Source organism: Bombina bombina, chromosome 2 (assembly GCF_027579735.1).
Source record: "Bombina bombina isolate aBomBom1 chromosome 2, aBomBom1.pri, whole genome shotgun sequence".
Taxonomy (NCBI): domain Eukaryota; kingdom Metazoa; phylum Chordata; class Amphibia; order Anura; family Bombinatoridae; genus Bombina; species Bombina bombina.
Genome location: NC_069500.1, coordinates 19,671,580 through 19,695,653, shown reverse-complemented (window position 1 = coordinate 19,695,653; position 24,074 = coordinate 19,671,580). Strand labels below are relative to the sequence as shown.

General features: G+C 42.7%; 1 protein-coding gene across 1 annotated transcript in view; it reads right to left on the bottom strand.

Moving 5' to 3' along the window:
- The window catches only part of DNAI1 (dynein axonemal intermediate chain 1), an 803,770-nt gene that overhangs the window by 695,808 nt on the left and 83,888 nt on the right, over positions 1-24,074 (bottom strand). Inside the window, exon 12 of the mRNA XM_053700976.1 lies at positions 5,132-5,175. Coding sequence (XP_053556951.1) covers positions 5,132-5,175 — 44 coding nt within the window. The remainder of the gene's footprint in view (positions 1-5,131; positions 5,176-24,074) is intronic.

Here is a 24,074-nt window from a genome sequence, read left to right as displayed (position 1 = left end):
TCACGTGGGTGCCCGCTAGAAGAGAAGAAGAAGAGGGGGAAAGTTCAGATGGGGAGACAGAGAGGAGGAGGAGACGAGTTGGAAGGAGGGGGAGGTCGTCGCAAGGAGCTAGTGGCACAGTCAGACAGCATGCATCGGCACCCGGAGTCAGCCAGACAGCACGCCAATCAACGCATGCTGTTGCCACCACCAGAATGCCGTCATTGCAGAGCTCAGCAGTGTGGCATTTTTTTTGTGTGTCTGCCTCTGACAACAGCGATGCCATTTGCAACCTGTGCCAAAAGAAACTGAGTCGTGGGAAGTCCAACACCCACCTAGGTACAACTGCTTTGCGAAGGCACATGATCGCACATCACAAACGCCTATGGGATCAACACATGAGTACAAGCAGCACACAAACTCAAAGCCGCCATCCTCCTCCTGGTCCAGCATCTTCAGCCACGTCAACCACTGCTGTCCTCCTTGCCCCCTCTCAACCATCTGTCACTCCGTGTCTCGCCTTGAGCAGTTCCTGCTCATCTGCCCACAGTCAGGTGTCTGTCAAGGACATGTTTGAGCGTAAGAAGCCAATGTCACAAAGTCACCCCCTTGCCTGGCATCTGACAGCTGGCTTGACTGAACTCTTAGCCCGCCAGCTTTTACCATACAAGCTGGTGGAGTCTGAGGCATTCAAAAAATTTGTAGCTATTGGGACACCGCAGTGGAAGGTACCCGGCCGAAATTTCTTTGCACAAAAGGCAATCCCAAACCTGTACTCGATTGTGCAAAAGGAAGTAATGGCATGTCTGGCACACAGTGTTGGGGCAAGGGTCCATCTGACCACTGATACCTGGACTGCAAAGCATGGTCAGGGCAGGTATATCACCTACACTGTGCATTGGGTAAACCTGCTGACGGCTGCCAAGCATGGAATGCGTGGCTCTGCAGAGGAGTTGGTGACACCGCCACGACTTGCAGGCAGGCCTGCTGCCACCTCCTCTACTCCTCCTACTCCATCCTCTTCCATAACCTCCTCGGCTGAGTCCTCTTCTGCTGCGTCTTGCTCCACATCAACGGCACCCCCCCAGCTCCCCAGGTACTATTCCACATCCCGGATACGGCAGTGTCACGCCATCTTGGGGTTGACTTGCCTGAAAGCAGAGAGTCACACCGGACCAGCACTCCTGTCTGCCCTGAACACACAGGTGGATCAGTGGCTGACTCTGCACCAACTGGAGATTGGCAAAGTGGTTAGTGACAATGGAAGAAATTTAGTGGCGGCATTGAATTTGGGCAAGTTGACACATGTGCCGTGCATGGCACATGTGTGTAATCTGATCGTACAACGCTTTGTGCATAAGTACCCAGGCTTACAGGACGTCCTGAAGCAGGCCAGGAAGGTGTGTGGCCATTTCAGGCGTTCCTACACGGCCATGGCGCACTTTTCAGATATCCAGCGGCGAAACAACATGCCAGTGAGGCGCTTGATTTGCAACAGCCCGACACGTTGGAATTCAACACTCCTAATGTTCGACCGCCTGATCCAACAAGAAAAAGCTGTTAACGACTTTTTGTATGACCGGGGTGCTAGGACAGCCTCTGCGGAGCTGGGAATTTTTTTACTGGACGCTCATGCGCAATGCCTGTAGGCTCATGCGTCTTTTTGAGGAGGTGACAAACCTAGTCAGTCACACCGAAGGCACCATCAGCGACATCATACCATTTGTTTTCTTCCTGGAGTGTGCCCTGCAAAGAGTGCTGGATCAGGCCGTAGATGAGCGTGAAGAGGAAGAGTTGTGGTCACCATCACCACCAGAAACAGCCTTATCAGCATCGCTTGCTGGACCTGCGGCAACGCTGGAAGAGGATTGTGAGGAAGAGGAGTCAGAGGAGGAATGTGGCTTTGAGGAGGAGGAGGAAGACCAACCACAACAGGCATGCCAGGGTGCTCGTTGTCACCTATCTGGTACCCGTGGTGTTGTACGTGGCTGGGGGGAAGAAGATACCTTCAGTGAGATCACTGAGGATGAGGAACGGGACATGAGTAGCTCGGCATCCAACCTTGTGCAAATGGGGTCTTTCATGCTGTCGTGCCTGTTGAGGGACCCTCGTATAAAAAGGCTGAAGGAGAACGACCTGTACAGGGAGTCCACGCTACTAGACCCCCGGTATAAGCATAAAGTGCCTGAAATGTTACCGAATTACCGCAAGTCGGAAAGGATGCAGCAGTTCCAAAATAAATTAAAAAGTATGCTTTACACAGCGTATAAGGGTGATATCACAGCACAACGGGAATCTAACAGGGGAAGAGGTGAAAGTAATCCTCCTCCTCCCACGACCACGCCGGCAAGGACAGGACGCGTTACAGTCGTGTTTTTGATGGAGGACATGCAGAGCTTTTTAAGTCCTATGCATCGCCACAGCCCTTCGGGGTCCACCCTCAGAGAACAACTCGACCGACAGGTAGCAGACTACCTCACCTTAACTGCAGCTATCGACACTCTGAGGAGCGATGAACCCCTTGACTACTGGGTGTGCAGGCTTAACCTTTGGCCTGAGCTATCCCAATTTGCGATAGAACTTCTGGCCTGCCCCGCTTCAAGTGTCCTGTCAGAAAGGACCTTCAGTGCAGCAGGAGGTATTGTCACTGAGAAGAGAAGTCGCCTAGGTCAAAAAAGTCTAGATTACCTCACCTTTATTAAGATGAATGAGGGATGGATCCCGAAGGGACTGACAGTGGGCGATACATTTGACTAAAAAAGGCCTGATGAGATGAGCTGCCTTGGTCCACACGCTGCTGTATTTGATCTCTGAATGCCAGATGACTTGCGTGACTTATCCGCCACAACCTAGGGTTCACGCCGCAATGTTTTAGGGCACTTTCTGCCTGGGAAACAAACATCAATTTTTCTGGCCGCTGCTACAGCAGCAGCTGCAACAATACCTAATTTTTCAGGCATGTGTACATGCCAAATTTTTCTGGCCTCTGGTGCTGCACTGTGGCTTCAAAAACCAAACCAAAAAAAAGGCACATAACAGGGATTAAACTGATAGGAATAGTACTACTTAACACACCACTCCTATCTAGTGGCACATTAGATTGCACATGCAGTGCCCCAAATTTGAAGTAGGAGGACCGACCAAGCATCTTTTTCCATCTCCCGGTTCCAAAAATCGATGCCATATACACGTCCCCTGATAGGGGATGTAACAGGGATTAAACTGATAAGAAGAGAACTACTTAACACAGCTCTCATATCTGGTGGCACATTAGATTGCACGCGCAGTGCCCCAAATTTGAAGTAGGAGGACCAACCAAGAATCTTTTTCCATCTCCCGGTTCCTAAAATCGATGCCATATACACGTCCCCTGATAGGTGACGTAACAGGGATTAAACTGATAGGAATAGTACTACTTAACACACCTTATAATAACGCAGAGAGAGGCAATGCAGAGAGAGGAGTCTGAAGAAGAGGAGTCAGCGGAGGAAGGTGGCTTTGAGGAGGTGGAAGACCAAACACAGCAGGCGTCCCAGGGGGCTTGTTGTCACCTTTCGAGGACCCTTGGTGTTGTACGTGGCTGGGTGGAGGAAGAGACCTTCAATGACATCAGTGAGGACAAGGAACGGGACATGGCTAGCTTGGTATCCAACCTTGTGCAAATGGGGAGTTTGCGGTTGTGCAAATGGACTGTTTGCGGTGCGTTAAAGGGACAGTCTAGGCCAAAATAAACTTTCATGATTCAGATAGAGCATGTAATTTTAAACAATTTTCCAATTTACTTTTATCACCAATTTTGCTTTGTTCTCTTGGTATTAGTTGAAAGCTTAACCTAGGAGGTTCGTATGCTAATTTCTTAGACCTTGAAGCCCACCTCTTTCAGATTGCATTTGAACAGTTTTTCACCACTAGAGGGTGTTAGTTCACGTATTTCATATAGATAACACTGTGCTTGTGCACGAGAAGTTATCTGGGAGCAGGCACTGATTTGCTAGACTGCAAGTCTGTCAAAAGAACTGAAAAAAGGGGCAGTTTGCAGAGGCTTAGATACAAGATAATCACAGAGGTTAAAAGTATATAATTATAAATGTGTTAGTTATGCAAAACTGGGAAATGGGTAATAAAGGGATTATCTATCTTTTAAAACAATAAAAATTCTGGTGTAGACTGTACCTTTAAACGGGGAGTTTGGTCTGTCACTGTGAAGCGGGCGTAACCCTTACACTACCTGATCGATACAACATCATACCTGATGTTTTAAAGCACGTTATTCCAAACAATTTAGGAATGTTAGGTGATTTATGCCCTTTATGGGTTAAAAGCAGACTCTGCATCAACTATGTAATTTTCCATGGGAGTTTTGCCATGGATCCCCCTCCAGCATGCCACAGTCCAGGTGTTAGTCCCCTTGAAACAACTTTTCCATCACTATTGTGGCCAGTAAGAGTCCCTGTGGGTTTTAAAGTTCGCCTGCCTATTGAAGTCTATGGAAGTTCGCCCGGTTCGCGAACAGTTGCGGAAGTTCGCGTTCGCCAACCCAAATTTTTATGTTCGCGACATCACTATTTATATATAAACACAGGTGACCACCTCAGCGCTCATCACTTATTGTCTGATGTTTGTTTGTTCTGTACAATACGGTTTATATATAAACACAAGTGACCACCTCAGCGCTCATCACTTGTTGTCTGATGTTTGTTTGTTCTGTACAATACGGTTTATATATAAACACAAGTGACCGCCTCAGCGCTCATCACTTATTGTCTGATGTTTGTTTATTCTGTACAATACGGTTTATATATAAACACAGGTGATCACCACAGCGCTCATCACTTGTTCACTTATTGTCTGATGTTTGTTTGTTCTGTACAATACGGTTTATAAATAAACACAAGTGACCACCTCAGCGCTCATCACTTATTGTCTGATGTTTGTTTGTTCTGTACAATACGGTTTATATATAAACACAAGTGACCACCTCAGCGCTCATCACTTATTGTCTGATGTTTGTTTGTTCTGTACAATATCTTGAAGTGAACCCGTCATCTATGTGATAAAAAGTCAATTCTCTTGTGCACAAAAAGGAACTCACAGTTACATTCACACCAAGGACAAATAGTTACATATTAAACTAAAAGTGATTGCAACTTACAGGAACCGTATCCCACTGCAAACAGGTCCTTATACTTCGGATTCCTGGAAAATAAAAAAAGGACAAAGCTTTATATATTTCTGGCCTGGGGTTTGGAGCGCACAATTTATACTCACTGGCTGCTTTCTTTTCTATACCATAGAAATTATTGTAATATTTACTAAATGCTCAACACTTACTAATTGTTCTTAGAACATTAAAATTCCCACTACAAATATTTTGTCGACCAATAAACAGACTGGTCAGAGCTACTTACGCTTTCTTTCACCTGGGAACTTATTACATTGGTAAATTTTTCACAACCCCCATTATTATGATGGAATAATAAAAACAAAATGTATGCTTACCTGATAAATCATTTTCTTTCCTGGCATGAAGAGTCCACTAATCCATTCTAATTACTAGTGGGAATTCAACTCCTGGCCACCAGGTGGAAACAAAGAACACCCCAGCAAAGCTTTAAGTATCCTCCCACTTCCCACAAGTCCCAGTCATTCCGCTGAGGAAATAAGGAAATAGAAGAGAACACAAAGGGTATATAGGTACTTGAAGTTTAGAAAATGACAAAAACAATATAAGCCATCTAAAAATTTAGCAAAGGGCGGGTCGTGGACCCTCCATGCCAGGAAAGAAATGAATTTTCAGGTAAGCATAAATTTTGTTTTCGTTCCAAAGGCATGGAGAGTCCACAAATCCATTCTAATTACTTGTGGGAACCAATACCCAAGCAAGAGGAGACAGAATGGAAGGGAGGGAGAACAAGACAGGCGGTCCTAAACAGAAGGCACCACCTCTGGAAAAACTTCCTCCCAAAAGCAACCTCAGAGAGGCAAAACCTTACATTTTGAAAAATTTGGAAAATGTATGCAACGAGACCTTGCAGTATTGTACCACAGAAGCCTTGTTTTGAAAGGCTCAGGAAGAAGAGACAGCTCTAGGGAATAGAGCCGTAATCCTCTCAGGAAACTGGCATCCAGCTGTCTCATAGGTTAACCCAAAGACACTCCTCAACCAAAAGGAAAGAGGGGTTGACGCGGCACTCAGGCCATCACTCATGAAAATACTACAAAAGGGGCCGAAGAGAAACGAAAATCCTTAGAAGCTTAGAGAGCACGAAAACAACCTCCAGGATGAGAAAAAGATAGATCTTCCAAAAAGAAGGAAGGAAGGGACAGAGAAGGAAACCTTTAGAAGGGATCCTAATCTGGAATAACAAATCGCCTTATCCGCATGGAAAAAGGATAAGGGAATCACGCTGTAGAGCCGAAAATACAGAGACTTTTCTTTCTTTTCAAGACAATAATATCACAGAATGCCTAGGTTCAAATTGAGCCTACTGCAAAACCTGAGGAACAAAATTAAGATTCCAAAGTGGAGCAACAGGAAATTAACACAGTCCGTATTCTGATCAGGGTCTGAACCAAGGACTGAACATCAGGAAAGTCAACTAAACTCTTATGTAATAGGATAGAAAAGATAGAGAACTGATCCTACAGAGAAACTGACTGACAGGCCCTTCTCCAGCCCCTCCTGGAGAATACAGGGACTCTAACTTTATGCCAAGGAAACCCCAGAGAAACGCACCAGTAAAAGAATGTGCGTCAAATTCCTGGAAAATCTTGCGAGAAACTGGCTTCCGAGCCTAGATTAGGGGTCAATAACACATACATAAAAAAACCTAGTTTATACTAAACAGGGAGGATTTTTTTTTAGAATATGTACAGTAGAAGAGGGACAAGATATCCACATATACTTCTATAGATAAAAGGTAGGGATGAAACATGAAAATGCTAAAAAAAAATCCCTACAAACACACAATGAACAAGTACAGATAAAAGAATATGATAAGCAAACATAAAGCTTATAACAGTATCTATATATAGCACATCAGAATATTATGATGTCATAGATATTAAAGGACACCAGACCCAGCAGTTGGAGACAAAACAATAACCCTGGAAATGCCAGCCCTAAAAGTGTCCTAAGGGACCAGGAATGTCATTTTTTTAAACAGCGCTAACACACATTCAATGTGCAAGTAGCTGCAGCTGGTTTCAAACTGCAAACCGTCCGCTTGCTAGGCAGCTAAGCTAACCATCAGGCTACTACAGCTGGCTCCAGCCATAGAGAATATCATCTCAACATGCAAAAGTTTATAATATTGTATTCTTAGAAATAAATATACTACTGAGAAAAGGAGTATGATGCATGACCATACTGAGAAAATATAACATAGTATTCCTATAAACAACACATAGAAATAAATATACTACTGAGAAAAGGAGTATGATGCATGACCATACTGAGAAAATATAACATAGTATTCCTATAAACAACACATAGAAATAAATATACTACTGAGAAAAGGAGTATGATGCATGACCATACTGAGAAAATATAACATAGTATTCCTATAAACAACACATAGAAATAAATATACTACTGAGAAAAGGAGTATGATGCATGACCATACATGTCACTGATATTAACAAATATCGCCTCAATAAGAGAAAGATTATAACATAGTATTTCTATAAATAGAGCATAGAAATAAATATACTAGTGTCCTAAAAACACTGAGAAATGAAGTATGATACATGAAACCATACTGAGAAAATATAATATTGTATTCCTATAAATAAGAATATCATCTCAACATTTAAACAATTGGATCCCATGATAATAAACAGTATATGTATGTGACAAATAAATGACACAAAGTCACAGACCTTAGCCTAAATGTTCTCAATAAGAGGAAAAATAAATCAGGAACCCATAACATTAAGGATAATAATAAATAGATATATGTCATGAAGTGTAATGCAAAGTGTCACAGACATAAGATAGAGATTGTTTGTTAAAGACCCTATACTAAAATATGGTAAAAAATAAAAATAAGTTAGTGTCCTATTACCACTAAATACATATATGTCACCTAGGACAATTTCCTATGACCTAGACATCATGAGAAATTACCTCAATGTGAGGGATTACAATGCATACACATAAAATGTGAAAGGTATGACCAAGAATTAGGACATAGAAGGATAACATAGAAAACGTTATTATGAATAAAGTACAGATATAAAACGTTACCCTAACAGCACGTCAATCTCAAACTATGAAAGAGATTGAAATAGGCTGCATACACACAACATATAAAAATGTTAATTATAATAGAGAAAATCAAGAATGGTATTTCATGTGTAGTAATTAATTTTACTTAAAAACTACATATGAAGCAAAATTTGGATACAGCTTGAACCATTTATCCTAGTAAACCTTATCTGTATGAGTCACATGACAAAATAATAAAAGGAGTATGCATTAGCATTGAGCTGCCACCAGATGGCGGCAAATACTATGAAAAACACAGTATTTTTCATGAGAAATACATCCTGAAAATTAAAACTGCAGGAACCTATATTTTCTTTATTTTCTTTTTATCTTTTATAAAAAAAAAACATAAATTATGAATTACCAGATAATTTCCTTTCCTTCGATACAGGAGAGTCCACAGCTGCATTCATTACTTGTGGGAATACAGAACCTGGCCATCAGGAGGAGACAAAGACACCCCAGCCAAAGGCTTAAATACCTCCCCCACTTCCCTCTTGCCCCAGTCATTCTACCGAGGGAACAAGGAACAGTAGGAGAAATATCAGGGTGAAAAAGGTGCCAGAAGAAAACAAAATAAATTTAGGGCCGCCCATAGGAGAACACGGGCAGGAGCTGTGGACTCTCCCTGTATCGATGGAAAGGAAATTATCTGGTAAGTCATAATTTATGTTTTCCTTCTAAATACAGGGAGAGTCCACAGCTGCATTCATTACTTGTGGAAAACTAATAAGCTACAGAGGACACTGAATGCTAACGGGAGGGCAAAAAGGATGGCAGCCCAAGTCTGAGGGCACCACAGCCTGCAGCCAACACATTCTCCCGATGTTGCTGCAACAGAAGTAAAAAAGAAATAGAATGTTCGGAGGACCAGATAGCCGCCCAACAATCAGAACCATAAAGATCTCATGCAGAAAACCAAGAAGACGTCACTGATCTTGAACTGAACCATAACCTCTGAGGAGGCTACAAACCCAATGACTCCCAGTTCAAGTGGAAAAAAAACACTCCTTCATTAACAATAAAGAAGGCAACCAAGCCTCTGAGTCCCAAGATCATCAAGGCATGATTCCCTAAGGGAAAAAACCTTTTCCATTTAGAAAAGAGAATAACATTTAAAATATCAATCCTAGGGAGAAAATCCTAACAAACTTGTAAACAACCTTAATAAAAGGAAACTCCTCTAAGAAGTACGTCTTGTAAGGTCACAACAAAGGGGCAATGGCATGTAGAAAAACCTCTATGGACGGAATAATGGCTGAAAAAGGCATTCAAAGAACCTTCCTGCATGGCTAGAAAAATTAATCCGTGCCACCCCAAAAAAAAAGAATAAGCTTCAATAAGAAGCAAGAAAGGTACCGGCCTGACTGTAGTCAGCGCCCCAGCAAAAATAATGAAATGCCTCTGGAACAGAAGAACAATCAGGGAATCGAAAATTGCTTGCAAGCTCACAATCAAGGAGCAAGGACTGCTGCCGGATTAAACCCACACCTACCGCATACTATGAACACACCAGCCAGAACACACCAGCTTATCCCTACAAGGTAATACTCAGCATCTATGATAGATGACAAGGGACCAATTATGCGCCACAAAAAGAACATAGCCCTTCCAGAACGCTCTCCCTCTGCTAGGCCCAAAAATTTCTCACATCCGCTCATAGAAATAGGAGTCTATGACAACCAGTAACAATACCCACGGAGGGGAAACCCTAAACCGTGATACTAACTCAAAGACATAAAAAGAACAATCTGTCTCACATGTCACTAGCTTTGCTAGGACCAGACCAATTCCAACAACGAGTAATATGGTCCAACAGCACAGACTGAAGGCCCCAGAATAACCTTCCACTTAGGGATGCTAGCAGACTCCAGATGCAAAGTCTGGCAGAAAAAAAACACAGAAGTTGACCTGGGTTCCAAGCCATAACCTTCTGATTCAGAGGCGGTGGATCTAACCACTCTGCCGCATCTCCTTGAGAGCGTAAGAGGAAACCAAGGATAGGTAAGGATTTCTGATCGGCTTCTCCAATCAGATATCGCTCCTCGGGAAGAAAAGATAGTTGGGAACATCCATTCCTGAAAAGCCTGCGTATTAGAGGACTGTTGACAAAGAGCCGTAGTCACCGTCAAACAAGAGATCCTCCCGACTACGCAGTAGGAACTCTCCCCTTCCAAACTAAGGGAGCTACCCACCGAAAAGTCTCAACTGGTACGAACCCAGAAGACCAGAGCCTCAAGGCCGAATACTCAGCTGAGGAACCATAGGATAAACAGGAAGGAAAACTCCTGATCCACGGACCCTCATAGGATGCTCGCTCCCTACAGGCAGCGAAGCGACAAAGACAAAACCATCCCTGAATAGCTACTTCAGACAGAAAATCCTGAAACGGAACGTCGGGGATCGAATCCCCCACAGATAGTCCCTATAAGTCCGCTAATACAGATATAGAAAGGGAACAACGTGATGCCAAAGACTCAGCCTCGGTAGACCATATCATCCCCCCCCCGGGCCAACGAAGACCAGAAGGGGGACTAGAGGGTATATCGTAAGATCTCAGGAAAAAACGTCCTGGTCCGAAGACATAAACACCCTGGTAATTTGACCAGAAACTCAAGTCTAGAACCAACTTTGAGGATCAAAAAGACAAGAGAAAAATCCATAAAAGTCTAGTAACAGCCGATGGTAAGAAACCAGAAACTAAAACCTGGGAGCTACTGCAAAATCGGGAGCAGGGTGCTGCCACCTAAACCCCCAGATCCCCAAAGGGAAACCAAGGATCAGAACGGAAATCCCCCCTCCTTATTGGACCATACCCCAACAGTGGAAAGAAATTATTCCCACAGGGCGATAAATACTGGGACCATGACTCCAAAAGTCACATGAAACTTCCCAAGACAAATTCAAGAGAAGAGAAAACAGCCCCAAAATAAAAAGTCTAGCTCCGTCTCTAGGGCTCCTAGATCCATTAGATCCTTCAAGCGCCCATCCAAGATAAAGTATAAAGCCAGGTCCAGCCTGTACTCTAGTATAGAAGAACTCAAAGTGTCTGGACCAGAAGCTAGAAGTACTCCCTTTTGTGTAAAGATAAGGAACAGACTTAACTAGTACCCAAAACAGGTCCTGCCCATCATCAAGGATACAACACATCTGTGAAAACATTCAAGGGCTAACAGAAATTCTCAAATTCGAGCAATGCTAGAAAAACTGAGATAAACAAAATAAAGAATATAAGCTCCGTGGCTTACAAAATTGTCACACAATTATCAGGGGACCATCACCCCGAACAGAGATCTAAATGCTTCCAACAGAAGTCTACAACAAACTCAATCAATTTAGTTGATAGTCTAAACATCCCATGTGATGAAACATCTTATACAAGTTTCTATAACAACCCAGAGCTCTAAAACTTGAAAACTATCCTAAAATGGAATAGCATGCAAAGGAAAAATAGGCAACGCCCAAACATTTAACTGAAAAACAGGAAGAATGTAAACAAAACCAGGTCCAGCCTGTCACACACACAATCCCCCCTAGAGCTAGGGAACTGGGATTCTAACAAGAGAAGAAAAAAAGGAAAAGGTCCACTCGTCTTATTCAAGATCGTTATCCGATTAAGAGGATTGAGATTCAACTGACGGATCAGTACTGGGAACTCTAACATCACCAAAACCTCTCTCAGAAGTAAACAAATGCGTGCCAATCTAAATCTTAACGCTATGCTCTCCGCAGTCGGAGGATTCGTAGACTCCGACCCTGGAGGATCTACCTCTGAACCCTCAGAGGAAACCGCATCCCCAGAGGAATGATCGGACACAATCATCATTTTACACGATGGCCCTTGGTCAGGAAAACCTGGATCGGCCCTTCACTTGCACGCAGCAGGAAGAATTAGCATCGCTAAGGCCGTAGAGATAGCCATGCGGAACTGCGTAGTAACCTCTGGTGGAAACAACCCCCTTACAGGTGAAGAGGGAGCGGAACTCGGGAAAACTGCATATGTAGGAACAGAAGAATCTAGGGAACGCATCTCACTGGATTCAGAATCCTCAAAAGGCAGATGTCTCAGCGGACTCAGGCAACCCAACCCAACAGTGGTTGATGAGAACACCTTATAGTGGCATACGGAACATAATTGAGGGGGCTGGGTTACCCGGGCATTCTCACAATATACACAGGTATCACATTCTGTCTCGGAGGGATACTCCTCTAACATATCAGAATCCTCCATAACTTGCCTAAGTTATTATCAAAAGAGAAAAACAACTGGCACCTTATACCCCCAATGGCTGGGGCACTCACCACCTCCTATGACCCAGACAAGTATAAAAGAAGCTCCTCTCCGCAGACAGTCAGGAATCGGAAGCGGGAATAAACTTAACCACTCCCGGTCACATGGTGCTCATGCAGGACCGCCCCTGCTAAGAAAAAGACGCAACAACTTAATAAAAAGCTGTGAAGCTCTCAAAAAGAAAACAAAATTTATGCTTACCTGATAAATTTCTCTTTCTCTTGCGGTGTATCGAGTCCACGGATTCATCCAATACTTGTGGGATATTCTCCTTCCCCACTGGGTTTGGTGAACCTGTTCCTGGCTGTGCAGTGAGTGCTGTGTTTCACGTTACATTGTTGCAATATTCTCCTTCCCAACAGGAAGTGGCAAAGAGAGCACCCACAGCAGAGCTGTCTATATAGCTCCTCCCCTAACTCCACCCCCCAGTCATTCGACCGAAGGCTAGGAAGAAAAAGGAGAAACTATAGGGTGCAGAGGTGACTGAAGTTTTATAATAAAATATACTACCTGTCTTAAATAGACAGGGCGGGCCGTGGACTCGATACATCGCAAGAGAAAGAAATTTATAAGGTAAGCATAAATTTTGTTTTCTCTTGCAAGATGTATCGAGTCCACGGATTCATCCAATACTTGTGGGATACCAATACCAAAGCTTTAGGACACGGATGAAGGGAGGGATAAGACATGTACCTAAACAGAAGGCACCACTGCTTGTAGAACCTTTCTCCCAAAAACAGCCTCCGAAGAAGCAAAAGTATCAAATTTGGAAAAAGTATGAAGTGAAGACCAAGTCGCCACCTTACAAATCTGTTCAACAGAAGCCTCATTTTTAAAAGCCCATGTGGAAGCCACCGCTCTAGTAGAGTGAGCAGTAATCCTTTCAGGAGGCTGCTGCCCAGCAGTCTCATAAGCCAAACGAATGATGCTTTTCAGCCAAAAAGAAAGAGAGGTTGCCGTAGCCTTTTGACCTCTCTGCTTTCCAGAATAGACAACAAATAATGAAGATGTTTGATGGAAATCTTTAGTTGCTTGTAAGTAGAACTTTAAAGCACGAACCACATCTAGGTTGTGCAACAGACGTTCCTTCTTGGAAGAAGTATTAGGACACAGAGAAGGAACAACAATTTCCTGATTGATATTCCTATTAGAAACAACCTTAGGAAGGAATCCAGGTTTAGTACGCAAAACCACATTATCAGCATGGAAAACAAGATAAGGAGAGTCACACTGTAAAGCAGATAATTCAGAAACTCTTCAAGCCGAAGAGATAGCTACTAAAAACAGAACTTTCCAAGATAGAAGCTTAATATCTATGGAATGCAGAGGTTCAAACGGAACCCCTTGAAGAACTTTAAGAACTAAATTTAGGGGGAACTTCCGGGCAGCGGCCATATTAGGTCGCATAGCTGCTTGCTGCTACTGCATTTTTTTGAAAAACTGGAATATCTACCTTCTAACTGACTGATCCAAGCTACATTCCATGAGAGCTGCCTTCACATTTGATAGCACTGGCTATTGAGCCCAGAATTTCATGATTTGCTGTTGGCATCGGCGCCTGGAGCCGTTTTGAGATCTCGGCTTTTAACATACCCCCCGGCAGGGAGCCCTAGGCCCTGTCGTTAGTAGCACCATGTGTGCTGTCTTTTACAGAATTCACTTTGCCATCTATAACCATCGCACATTTCAGAGGAACCACTAAAAGGATTCATTTACTCAGCTAGCGATTGCACCTGGCCCTTAACAGAGACTTGCCTGATCTTTCTATTACAAATGGAGGGCCTACAAAGATGGGAATCTCAAATGACCCAGTTCATGGAAGACTACTACCAGACCTTGGAGAGAGACCTGCGTGGCTTTCTCATAATGGTCCTAAACAGCAAGAGGATAACAGCGGAACCCGAAGTTCAGTTCTTCAGGAACATGGCTGAATCAACTGCAACTTATGAGCCTGGAGTTACCAATACGGAAGGCTCTAACGTAACTATTCTGGCAGCGGACTCTAGGCTAACTGATTTACATTCAAAAACCATGGGGGAGCGATCTGCTTTGAGGGCAGCCGAATGCCTTTCAAATCCACTAAAGGTGACAGCCCTTCCTCACAAACCAAGCGACACAGCTCTGGCCACCTTTGTTAATTGGAACCCAGGCGGATCCGCAAAGCTAATACTCCTATATCGGAAGGGAGAGTTTCCCCACGCATGCTTGCCTTCTACTCGCACAACCCAGGGAGACATGCTGCTCTTAGAGAAGCCTCTTACACTGCAAAGAACACAAGATCTGCATGCAGACATTCTCGGTCACGTAAAGGAATAGGATAAATATAGGGACTGCCTGAATGGGGGACTTTGTGCTTATTATTTTCATCACAAGAGCCCGGTGTGTTATGTTTTTGGGTTTAGCCCTGCCTGTAATTGTTTTTTATTGGAGATCCAATTATCTGGCGCTCTCAACAAATTTTTCAGCTACTTACTACTACTAGTCTTTTTTTAAAGGGCGCAATAAGATTTGTGTTTTATGCAGAGAGCGGGGTTAGGTCTACATACAATAGTTTACATGTGTCTGATGGCTATTGGGGTAAATTACTAATAGGTCTCCCCTTTTTAGCTTACCCTTGATTACAATAAATCTGTTTGGGTTTACACGAGGGATCTTTAAATATCTCCTATAGTTTTATAGTACTGTATCACTAACTGCGCAAGTCATGGCGACTCAGCTATCTGCGGCCGAGATGGCTGTGTCTAACATGTCTGTTTCATATGTGAATCTTATTGTTGCGCAGGGGGTGTAAGAATATGCATCAAATGTTTTTTATAGTCTTTTTTAAACTACATATGGGTTTTTCAGGTACAGGTTTGGGACACTTTTTGACCTCAGCCGAGTCACCTGAATAGCTCCTGTTAAATACTGGACTCACAAACATACCTACCTGTAACACTTGTATTCTTTATTATATGGAGTAGGAGGTAATATCTTGATATTTGAGATCTACTATATCGGTACAATTTACTTACATTCTACTAATACCGTTGTAAGGGAAGGGAGGCCCTATTATGATTCCAAGTTGCTAGCCTAACTAACTCTATAGCTATTGTGACTGTATCCCCACATTTGTTACCTATTATCTGTAACTGTTGGGTTCATTCCTATTATCCTTCTCCCCAAAACCTATTAATCAGGGTATGTATAACTGTCTTATAAATCTACACCAGGAAGATAACAAAGATCCCTTAGACTTTTGTAACTATTATTTAACCCCTATAATACCTATGATAAAATATACCTATACTCCAAACTCTGAGACTTCCCCACCTAGATGCGTAATAGACCCTACATAGCAGCGATCTTATCAGTCCCCCAGCTCAATAGTAACTGCTGCTTTATTCACTTATACATAGGGGTTGCTTGAAATTTCTAACTCTTAAGATAAATGGGCAGGTGTCCGCTCTGTAAGCGCTATACACCATGGGTTACTCATATCAGGGTCCTCATTCGAGACCTATGGGTAGCTTATGTTGTTCCAGAATACCTTTCTGTTCTAATACTCTTTATTTATTTTGGGTTCATGAGCGTCCTTATGAGCCTTCGGGAAGGTTCATGTTATGTTAGACATGTTGCATATGTGTTATTCCTGTTATGTTTGTTCATAATGTTTAATCCTGATGGCATCTCCCTAGTTATGTAAGCATGTTATAAAATTCTATAAAATCGAGGTTTGACAATGAGATCCACAAGCGGTCTCCTTTGTTCACAATTACCTTCATTCGCCTTAATATTTTCTGTTATTTATGATGGTCCAAGAGTGACCTGTGGTGTCATGCAGAGGGTTTCTAAAGGATTGGCATTCTATTTCAGGTTTGCATAGCATGTAAATTTTGGGCTTGATGTTCCTTTTATGTTTATTTTACCACCCCTGTAACAGTGAAACTTTATTTTATGTGACATGCTATGTAAGAATTTATTTCTATGTTGATGTATGCCTTTAAACAAACCTCAATAAAAAATAAAAAAAAGAACTAAATTTAAACTCCATGGCCGAGCAACAGGTTTAAACACAGGCTTGATTCTAACTAAAGCCTGACAAAACTCCTGAAAGTCTGGAACATCCGCCAGGCACTTGTGTAAAAAGATAGACAAAGCAGATATTTGTCCCTTTAAGGAACTAGCTGATAATCCCTTCTCCAATCCTTCTTGGAAAAAAGATAATAGCCTAGGAATCCTGATCTTACTCCATGAGTAACCCTTGGAATCACACCAGTAAAGATATTTACGCCATATCTTATGATAGATTTTCCTGGTGACAGGCTTTCGAGCCTGAATCAAGGTATCAATGACCGATTCAGAGAAACCACGCTTTGCTAAAATCAAGCGTTCAATCTCCAAGCAGTCAGACGCAGAGAAATTAGATTTGGATACTTGAAAGGACCTTGAATCAGAAGGTTACTGCCTCAGCGGCAGAGTCCATGGTGGAAAGGATGACATGTCCACCAGATCTGCAAACCAAGTCCTGCGTGGCCACGCAGGTGCTATCAAAACCACCGAAGCTCTCTCCTGTTTGATTCTGGCAATCAGACGAGGAAGGAGAGGGAATGGTGGAAACAAATATGCCAGGTTGAAGGACCAGGGCACTGCTAGAGCATCTATCAGTACTGCCTGGGGATCCCTTGACCTGGACCCGTAACAGGGAAGCTTGGCATTCTGATGAGACGCCATCCGATCCAATTCTGGTGTGCCCCATAGCTGAATCAGTTGGGCAAATACCTCCGGATGGAGCTCCCACTCCCCCGGATGAAAAGTCTGACGACTTAGGAAATCCGCCTCCCGGTTCTCTACCCCTGGGATATGGATTGCTGAAAGATGGCAAGAGTGAGTCTCTGCCCATCGGATTATCTTGGAAACCTCTATCATCGCTAGAGAACTCCGTGTTCCCCCTTGATGATTGATATAAGCTACAGTCGTGATGTTGTCCGACTGAAATCTGATGAATTTGGCCTCAGTCAGTTGAGGCCATGCCTGAAGCACATTGAATATTGCTCTCAGTTCTAGAATATTTAATCGGGAGGAGAGTCTCCTCCTGAGACCATAACCCTTGTGCTTTCAGGGAGTTCCAGACTGCACCCCAGCCCAGTAGGCTGGCAATCTGCCGTAACTATGACCCACTCTGGTCTGCGGAAACACATTCCCCGAGACAGGTGAACCTGTGACAACCACCAGAGAAGAGAATCTCTGGTCTCCTGATCCAGATCTATCTGAGGAGATAAATCTGCAAAATCCCCATTCCACTGTTCGAGCATGCATAGTTTCAGTGGTCTGAGGTGTAGGCGAGCAAACAGAACTATGTCCATTGCCGCTACCATTAGTCCAATTACCTCCATACACTGAGCCACTGACGGCCGAGAAATGGAATGAAGAGCTCGGCAGGTGGTTACAAGTTTTGATTTCCTGACCTCCGTCAGAAATATTTTCATTTCTACCGAGTCTATCAGAGTTCCTAGGAAGGAAACTCTTGTGAGGGGTGAGAGAGAACTCTTTTTATGTTCACCTTCCACCCATGAGATCTCAGAAAAGCCAATTATTGGAGTTTGGGAGCGCTAAAAAAGCTTTAAAGACAATATGGAGATTTAAAATTTTCACAATATTTATTGCTGGTGGACAATCTAGAAACATATATAAATCAAAAATCCATAAAAAACAATAATATAAACAGTATAATCAGTCTAGGGTAGGATGAAGTAGTGCTAATATACTAAAGTATGGGACATCTCCCTTTTAAACTTTATATTGTTGGATTTCTCTGTATCTTAACCTTTACGTCTAGATTATTGCAACACTCTAATTAAACGATAGCTATGTAACCACCTTAATCCACCTTAAATTTGCATCTGAAAATGTAGTGTCTTTAAAAAGATATTTTCTTGACTAATTGTCAAAAATAAAATGTTCATAAAAATTGCTTTGATGTTTTAAAAGTCTTTTTCCAGTATAAAAATATATTTGTAGTCCAATAAATTTCCGCTATTTCTTAGAGGGGTAACCTTGTAACATTTCAGTCTTTTTTATGCAATTTGTAACAAGTGTTTCTAATAAGCTTACCGGGTCTTCTGACACCTGCTGTGTCTGGCGGTTTGTTTGTTTATCTTACCAGGAAGATGTTTATGCCTTTTCTCTCTCCAATCTTGTACGATACAAGACTGGCCTGTAAGCTTGGTTCTTTAGAGCCTATTTCAGTCTGTGTGGCTCTGATGGTTCAGCACCTTCTGTTCAGAATATCTTTGGCTGTCAGTATTTGGCAGCAGGCTTTCGAGTCAGGTGAATACTTCCGCTACACGCTCCGGCGTGTTTGGCGGTTCCTCCGATACTTAGTATACAAACGGCCGTTTGTTTTAAGCTTCTTTTCTTCTTCCCCTGTACTCAAATTGTGATTGAGATCCTGCAGGGTATATGTGAGCTGTAATGGTTGCGTCTACGTGTTTCGCCGGTTGGCTTTATCAAGACGCAACCATTACAGCTCACATATACCCTGCAGGATCTCAATCACAATTTGAGTACAGGGGAAGAAGAAAAGAAGCTTAAAACAAACGGCCGTTTGTATACTAAGTATCGGAGGAACCGCCAAACACGCCGGAGCGTGTAGCGGAAGTATTCACCTGACTCGAAAGCCTGCTGCCAAATACTGACAGCCAAAGATATTCTGAACAGAAGGTGCTGAACCATCAGAGCCACACAGACTGAAATAGGCTCTAAAGAACCAAGCTTACAGGCCAGTCTTGTATCGTACAAGATTGGAGAGAGAAAAGGCATAAACATCTTCCTGGTAAGATAAACAAACAAACCGCCAGACACAGCAGGTGTCAGAAGACCCGGTAAGCTTATTAGAAACACTTGTTACAAATTGCATAAAAAAGACTGAAATGTTACAAGGTTACCCCTCTAAGAAATAGCGGAAATTTATTGGACTACAAATATATTTTTATACTGGAAAAAGACTTTTAAAACATCAAAGCAATTTTTATGAACATTTTATTTTTGACAATTAGTCAAGAAAATATCTTTTTAAAGACACTACATTTTCAGATGCAAATTTAAGGTGGATTAAGGTGGTTACATAGCTATCGTTTAATTAGAGTGTTGCAATAATCTAGACGTAAAGGTTAAGATACAGAGAAATCCAACAATATAAAGTTTAAAAGGGAGACGTCCCATACTTTAGTATATTAGCACTACTTCATCCTACCCTAGACTGATTATACTGTTTATATTATTGTTTTTTATGGATTTTTGATTTATATATGTTTCTAGATTGTCCACCAGCAATAAATATTGTGAAAATTTTAAATCTCCATATTGTCTTTAAAGCTTTTTTAGCGCTCCCAAACTCCAATAATTGACTTTTGTTTGGTTTATACTAAGAATTGGTAATCATAGGGAAGATTACCTGTGAGGGAGCTTAAGGATAATAACTTGGCGCTTATCTTAAATTAACCCACGCAACATATCTCAGAAAAGCCAACACGATGTCCGTGTGAGACTTGGCTAGTTGGAAAATTGACGCTTGAATTAAGATGTCGTCTAGATAAGGCGCCACTGCTATGCCCCGCGGTCTTAGAACCGCCAGCAGAGACCCTAGCACTTTTGTGAAACTTCTGGGAGCCGTGGCCAACCCAAAGGGAAGGGCCACAAACTGGTAATGTCTGTCCAGAAAGGCGAACCTGAGAAATTGGTGATGATCTCTGTGAATAGGGATGTGCAGATATGCATCCTTTAAGTCCACGGTGGTCATATATTGACCCTCCTGGATCAGTGGCAGAATAGTCCGAATAGTCTCCATCTTGAAAGATGGGACTCTGAGGAACTTGTTTAGGATCTTGAGATCCAAGATTGGTCTGAAAGTTCCTTCTTTTTTGGGAACCACAAACAGGTTGGAGTAAAACCCTTGCCCCTGTTCCGCTCTTGGAACTGGGTGAATCACTCCCATGGAATGTAGGTCTTCTACACAGCGTAAGAACGCCTCTCTTTTTGTCTGGTTTGCAGACAATTGAGAAAGGTGAAATCTCCCCCTTGGGGGGGAATCCTTGAAGTCTAGAAGATATCCTTGGGAAACAATTTCTAAAGCCCAGGAATCCTGAACATCTCTTGCCCAAGCCTGAGCGAAGAGAGAGAGTCTGCCCCCTACTAGATCCGGTCCCGGATCGGGGGCTACTCCTTCATGCTGTCTTGGAGGCAGCTACAGGCTTCTTGGCCTGTTTACCCTTGTTCCAAGCCTGGTTAGGTCTCCAGACTGACTTGGATTGAGTAAAATTCCCCTCTTGCTTTGCAACAGGGGAAGCTGAAGCGGGACCACCCTTAAAGTTTCGAAAAGAACGAAAATTATTTTGTTTGGTCCTCATCTTATTTGTTTTATCCTGAGGGAGGGCATGGCCTTTCCCTCCAGTGATGTCTGAAATAATCTCCTTCAGTTCAGGCCCGAATAGGGTCTTTCCTTTGAAAGGGATGGTCAAAAGCTTTGATTTTGATGACACATCAGCTGACCAGGACTTAAGCCATAACGCGCTATGCGCTAAAATGGCAAAACCTGAATTTTTCGCCGCTAATTTAGCCAGTTGAAAAGCGGCATCTGTAATGAAAGAATTAGCCAGCTTAAGAGCCTTAATTCTATTCAGAATATCATCTAATGGGGTCTCCACCTGTAGAGCCTCTTCCAGAGTCTCGAACCATAAAGCAGCTGCAGTAGTTACAGGAACAATGCACACAATAGGTTGGAGAAGAAAACCTTGATGAACAAAAATTTTCTTTAGGAGACCCTCTAATTTTTTATCCATAGGGTCTTTGAAAGCACAACTGTCTTCAATAGGTATAGTTGTACACTTATCCAGTGTAGAAATAGCTCCCTCCACCTTAGGGACCGTCTGCCACGAGTCCCACATGGTGTCAGATATGGGAAACATTTTCTTAAAAATAGGAGGGGGAGCGAACGGAATACCTGGTCTATCCCACTCCTTAGAAACAATGTCTGCAATCCTCTTAGGGACCGGAAAAACATCAGTTTAAACAGGAACCTCTAAGTATTTGTCCATTTTACACAATTTCTCTGGAACCACAATAGGGTCACAATCACCCAGAGTCGCTAATACCTCCCTGAGCAACAAGCGGAGATGTTCTAGCTTAAATTTAAAGGCCGTCATATCAGAGTCTGTCTGAGGGTGCGTCTTTCCTGAATCAGAAATCTCTCCCTCAGACAGCAAATCCCGTACCCCTACTTCAGAACATTGTGAGGGTATATCGGATACGGCTACTAAAGCATCAGAAAGCTCAGCATTTGTTCTTAACCCAGAGCTATCACGCTTCCCTTGTAACCCAGGCAGTTTAGATAAAACCTCTGTGAGGGTAGAATTCATAACTGCTGCCATGTCTTGTAAGGTAAATGAAGTAGACGCACTAGAGGTACTTGGCGTCACTTGTGCGGGCGTTACTGGTTGTGACACTTGGGGAGAACTAGATGGCATAACCTCATTTCTTTCTGTCTGAGAATCCTCTAGTGCTACATTTTTAAGTTCTACAATATGCTCTTTAAAATTTATAGACATACCAGTACAAGTGGGACACATTCTAAGAGGGGGTTCCACAATGGCTTTTAAACATATTGAACAAGGAGTTTCCTTTATGTCAGACATGTTTAACAGGCTAGTAATAAGACAAGCAAGCTTGGAAAACACTTCTATTCAATGTAAAACAACAATTTCAAAAAACGGTACTGTGCCTTTAAGAGAAAAAATGGTGCACACGTTCTGCAAAACTGCCTAAAAATGCAGCAAACTTTTCGAATTGTTTACAGTATATGCAGTAAGCCTTAGTAAGGTTGCCCCACCAGTAAAAGAAGAAATTAACCCCTTAATAACGAAACCGGATTGACAAGTGTCAAAAACCGGAAAATACACGGTCAGCACCTTGCCACAGCTCTGCTGTGGCGCCTACTAGCCCTTAGGGGTTGAATCTGAGGGAACAAGGCTTCGTTTTGGCTCCAAAACAGAGTCAGGACCCTCCTGTGTTGCAGCTTGCTGTCCAGTAATGAAAAACAACTGCGCATCTAAGGCGCAAAATTAGGCCCCACCCACCTCTTACTCGATGTCTGTGGAGCCTTAAAGTAACCCACTAATGTGTTTCAAACAGCCATGTGGGTTATAAAACCTTAAAATAAGTCAAATGAACCCTCTAAATAAAAGTCCCAAAAACGTTTTACCATATTTCTCAATAAAAACGTTTGCTCTATTATATAAGTGTCAACCAGAAAGTAACGTAGCCCTTATGCAAGCTTGTAATACTACAATAAGTCTCTGATTACAGCTTACCCTTCCCCTCATGGGGATACTGTCAGCCTTTTCTTGAAATATCAGTTTTTCTGAAAAAAATGACTGAACATACCTCAGTGCAGCATAGCATGCAAACCGTTCCTCAACTGAAGTTTCCTGTACTCCTCAGCCTCTGTGGGAACAACAGTGGATCTAATTACAAATGCTAAGATCATCATCCTCCAGGCAGAAATCTTCATCTCTTTTCTGCTTGAGAGTAAATAGTACACACCGGTACCATTTAAAATAACAAACTCTTGCTTGAAGAAAATAAAAACTAACATTTTGTCACCACAATCACTTTACCCTTCCTACTTGCTTAAAGCCGGCAAAGAGAATGACTGGGGGGTGGGGGTGGAGTTGGGGGAGGAGCTATATAGACAGCTCTGCTGTGGGCGCTCTCTTTGCCACTTCCTGTTGGGAAGGAGAATATCCAAAAGTATTGGATGAATCCGTGGACTCGATACATCTTGCAAGAGAAAGTAACCTGTACGTTCCGTATCAGCCAAAGAGCCCACACGTTCTTACACATAAGCAGTCAAAATCATATAACAAACATGATTAAAAAATCCCCACTGTTCAATAACCCCCCCTCAGGAGATAATAACCCTTGATTCCATAAAGATAAAGGAGTTCCACTGGGACCCTGTCTTCTATCATTAACATGTGCATAAAATGAAACAATCTTATCGGAATCTATGCCCTGGAACAGCGACACGGTCCTTCAAGTTTGACAGATTGTAGCAGCACCTCTGACATTGACTTGAGCGAAGGCAAGCAGGCAGCAAAACTCGTCAATGCTGATTGCTTAAGGAGCTGTTAATATGAGTATGGATGGCTTTGCAGAAAGACTCTCCCTGCTTCTCCAGACTCTAATTTTCATCCAAGCTCTCACTGAGAGGCTAAAAAGACTACTTAAAACTCCAGTCCCATACCGATGGGTACTACCCCCCATAAGAGACTACTCCAAATCTTCTGAAACTTCCCTTCTATCCTCCTGTGACGAAAGGCAAAGAATGACTAGAGGATGAGGGAAGTGGGGGAGGTATTTAAGCCTTTGGCTGGGGTGTCTTTGCCTCCTCCTGGTGGCAAGGTTCTGTATTCCCACAAGTATTGAATGCAGCTGTGGACTCTCTCTGTATTTAGAAGGAAACACTCATGTTCTTGTGGCAGTATATGAACACATTAT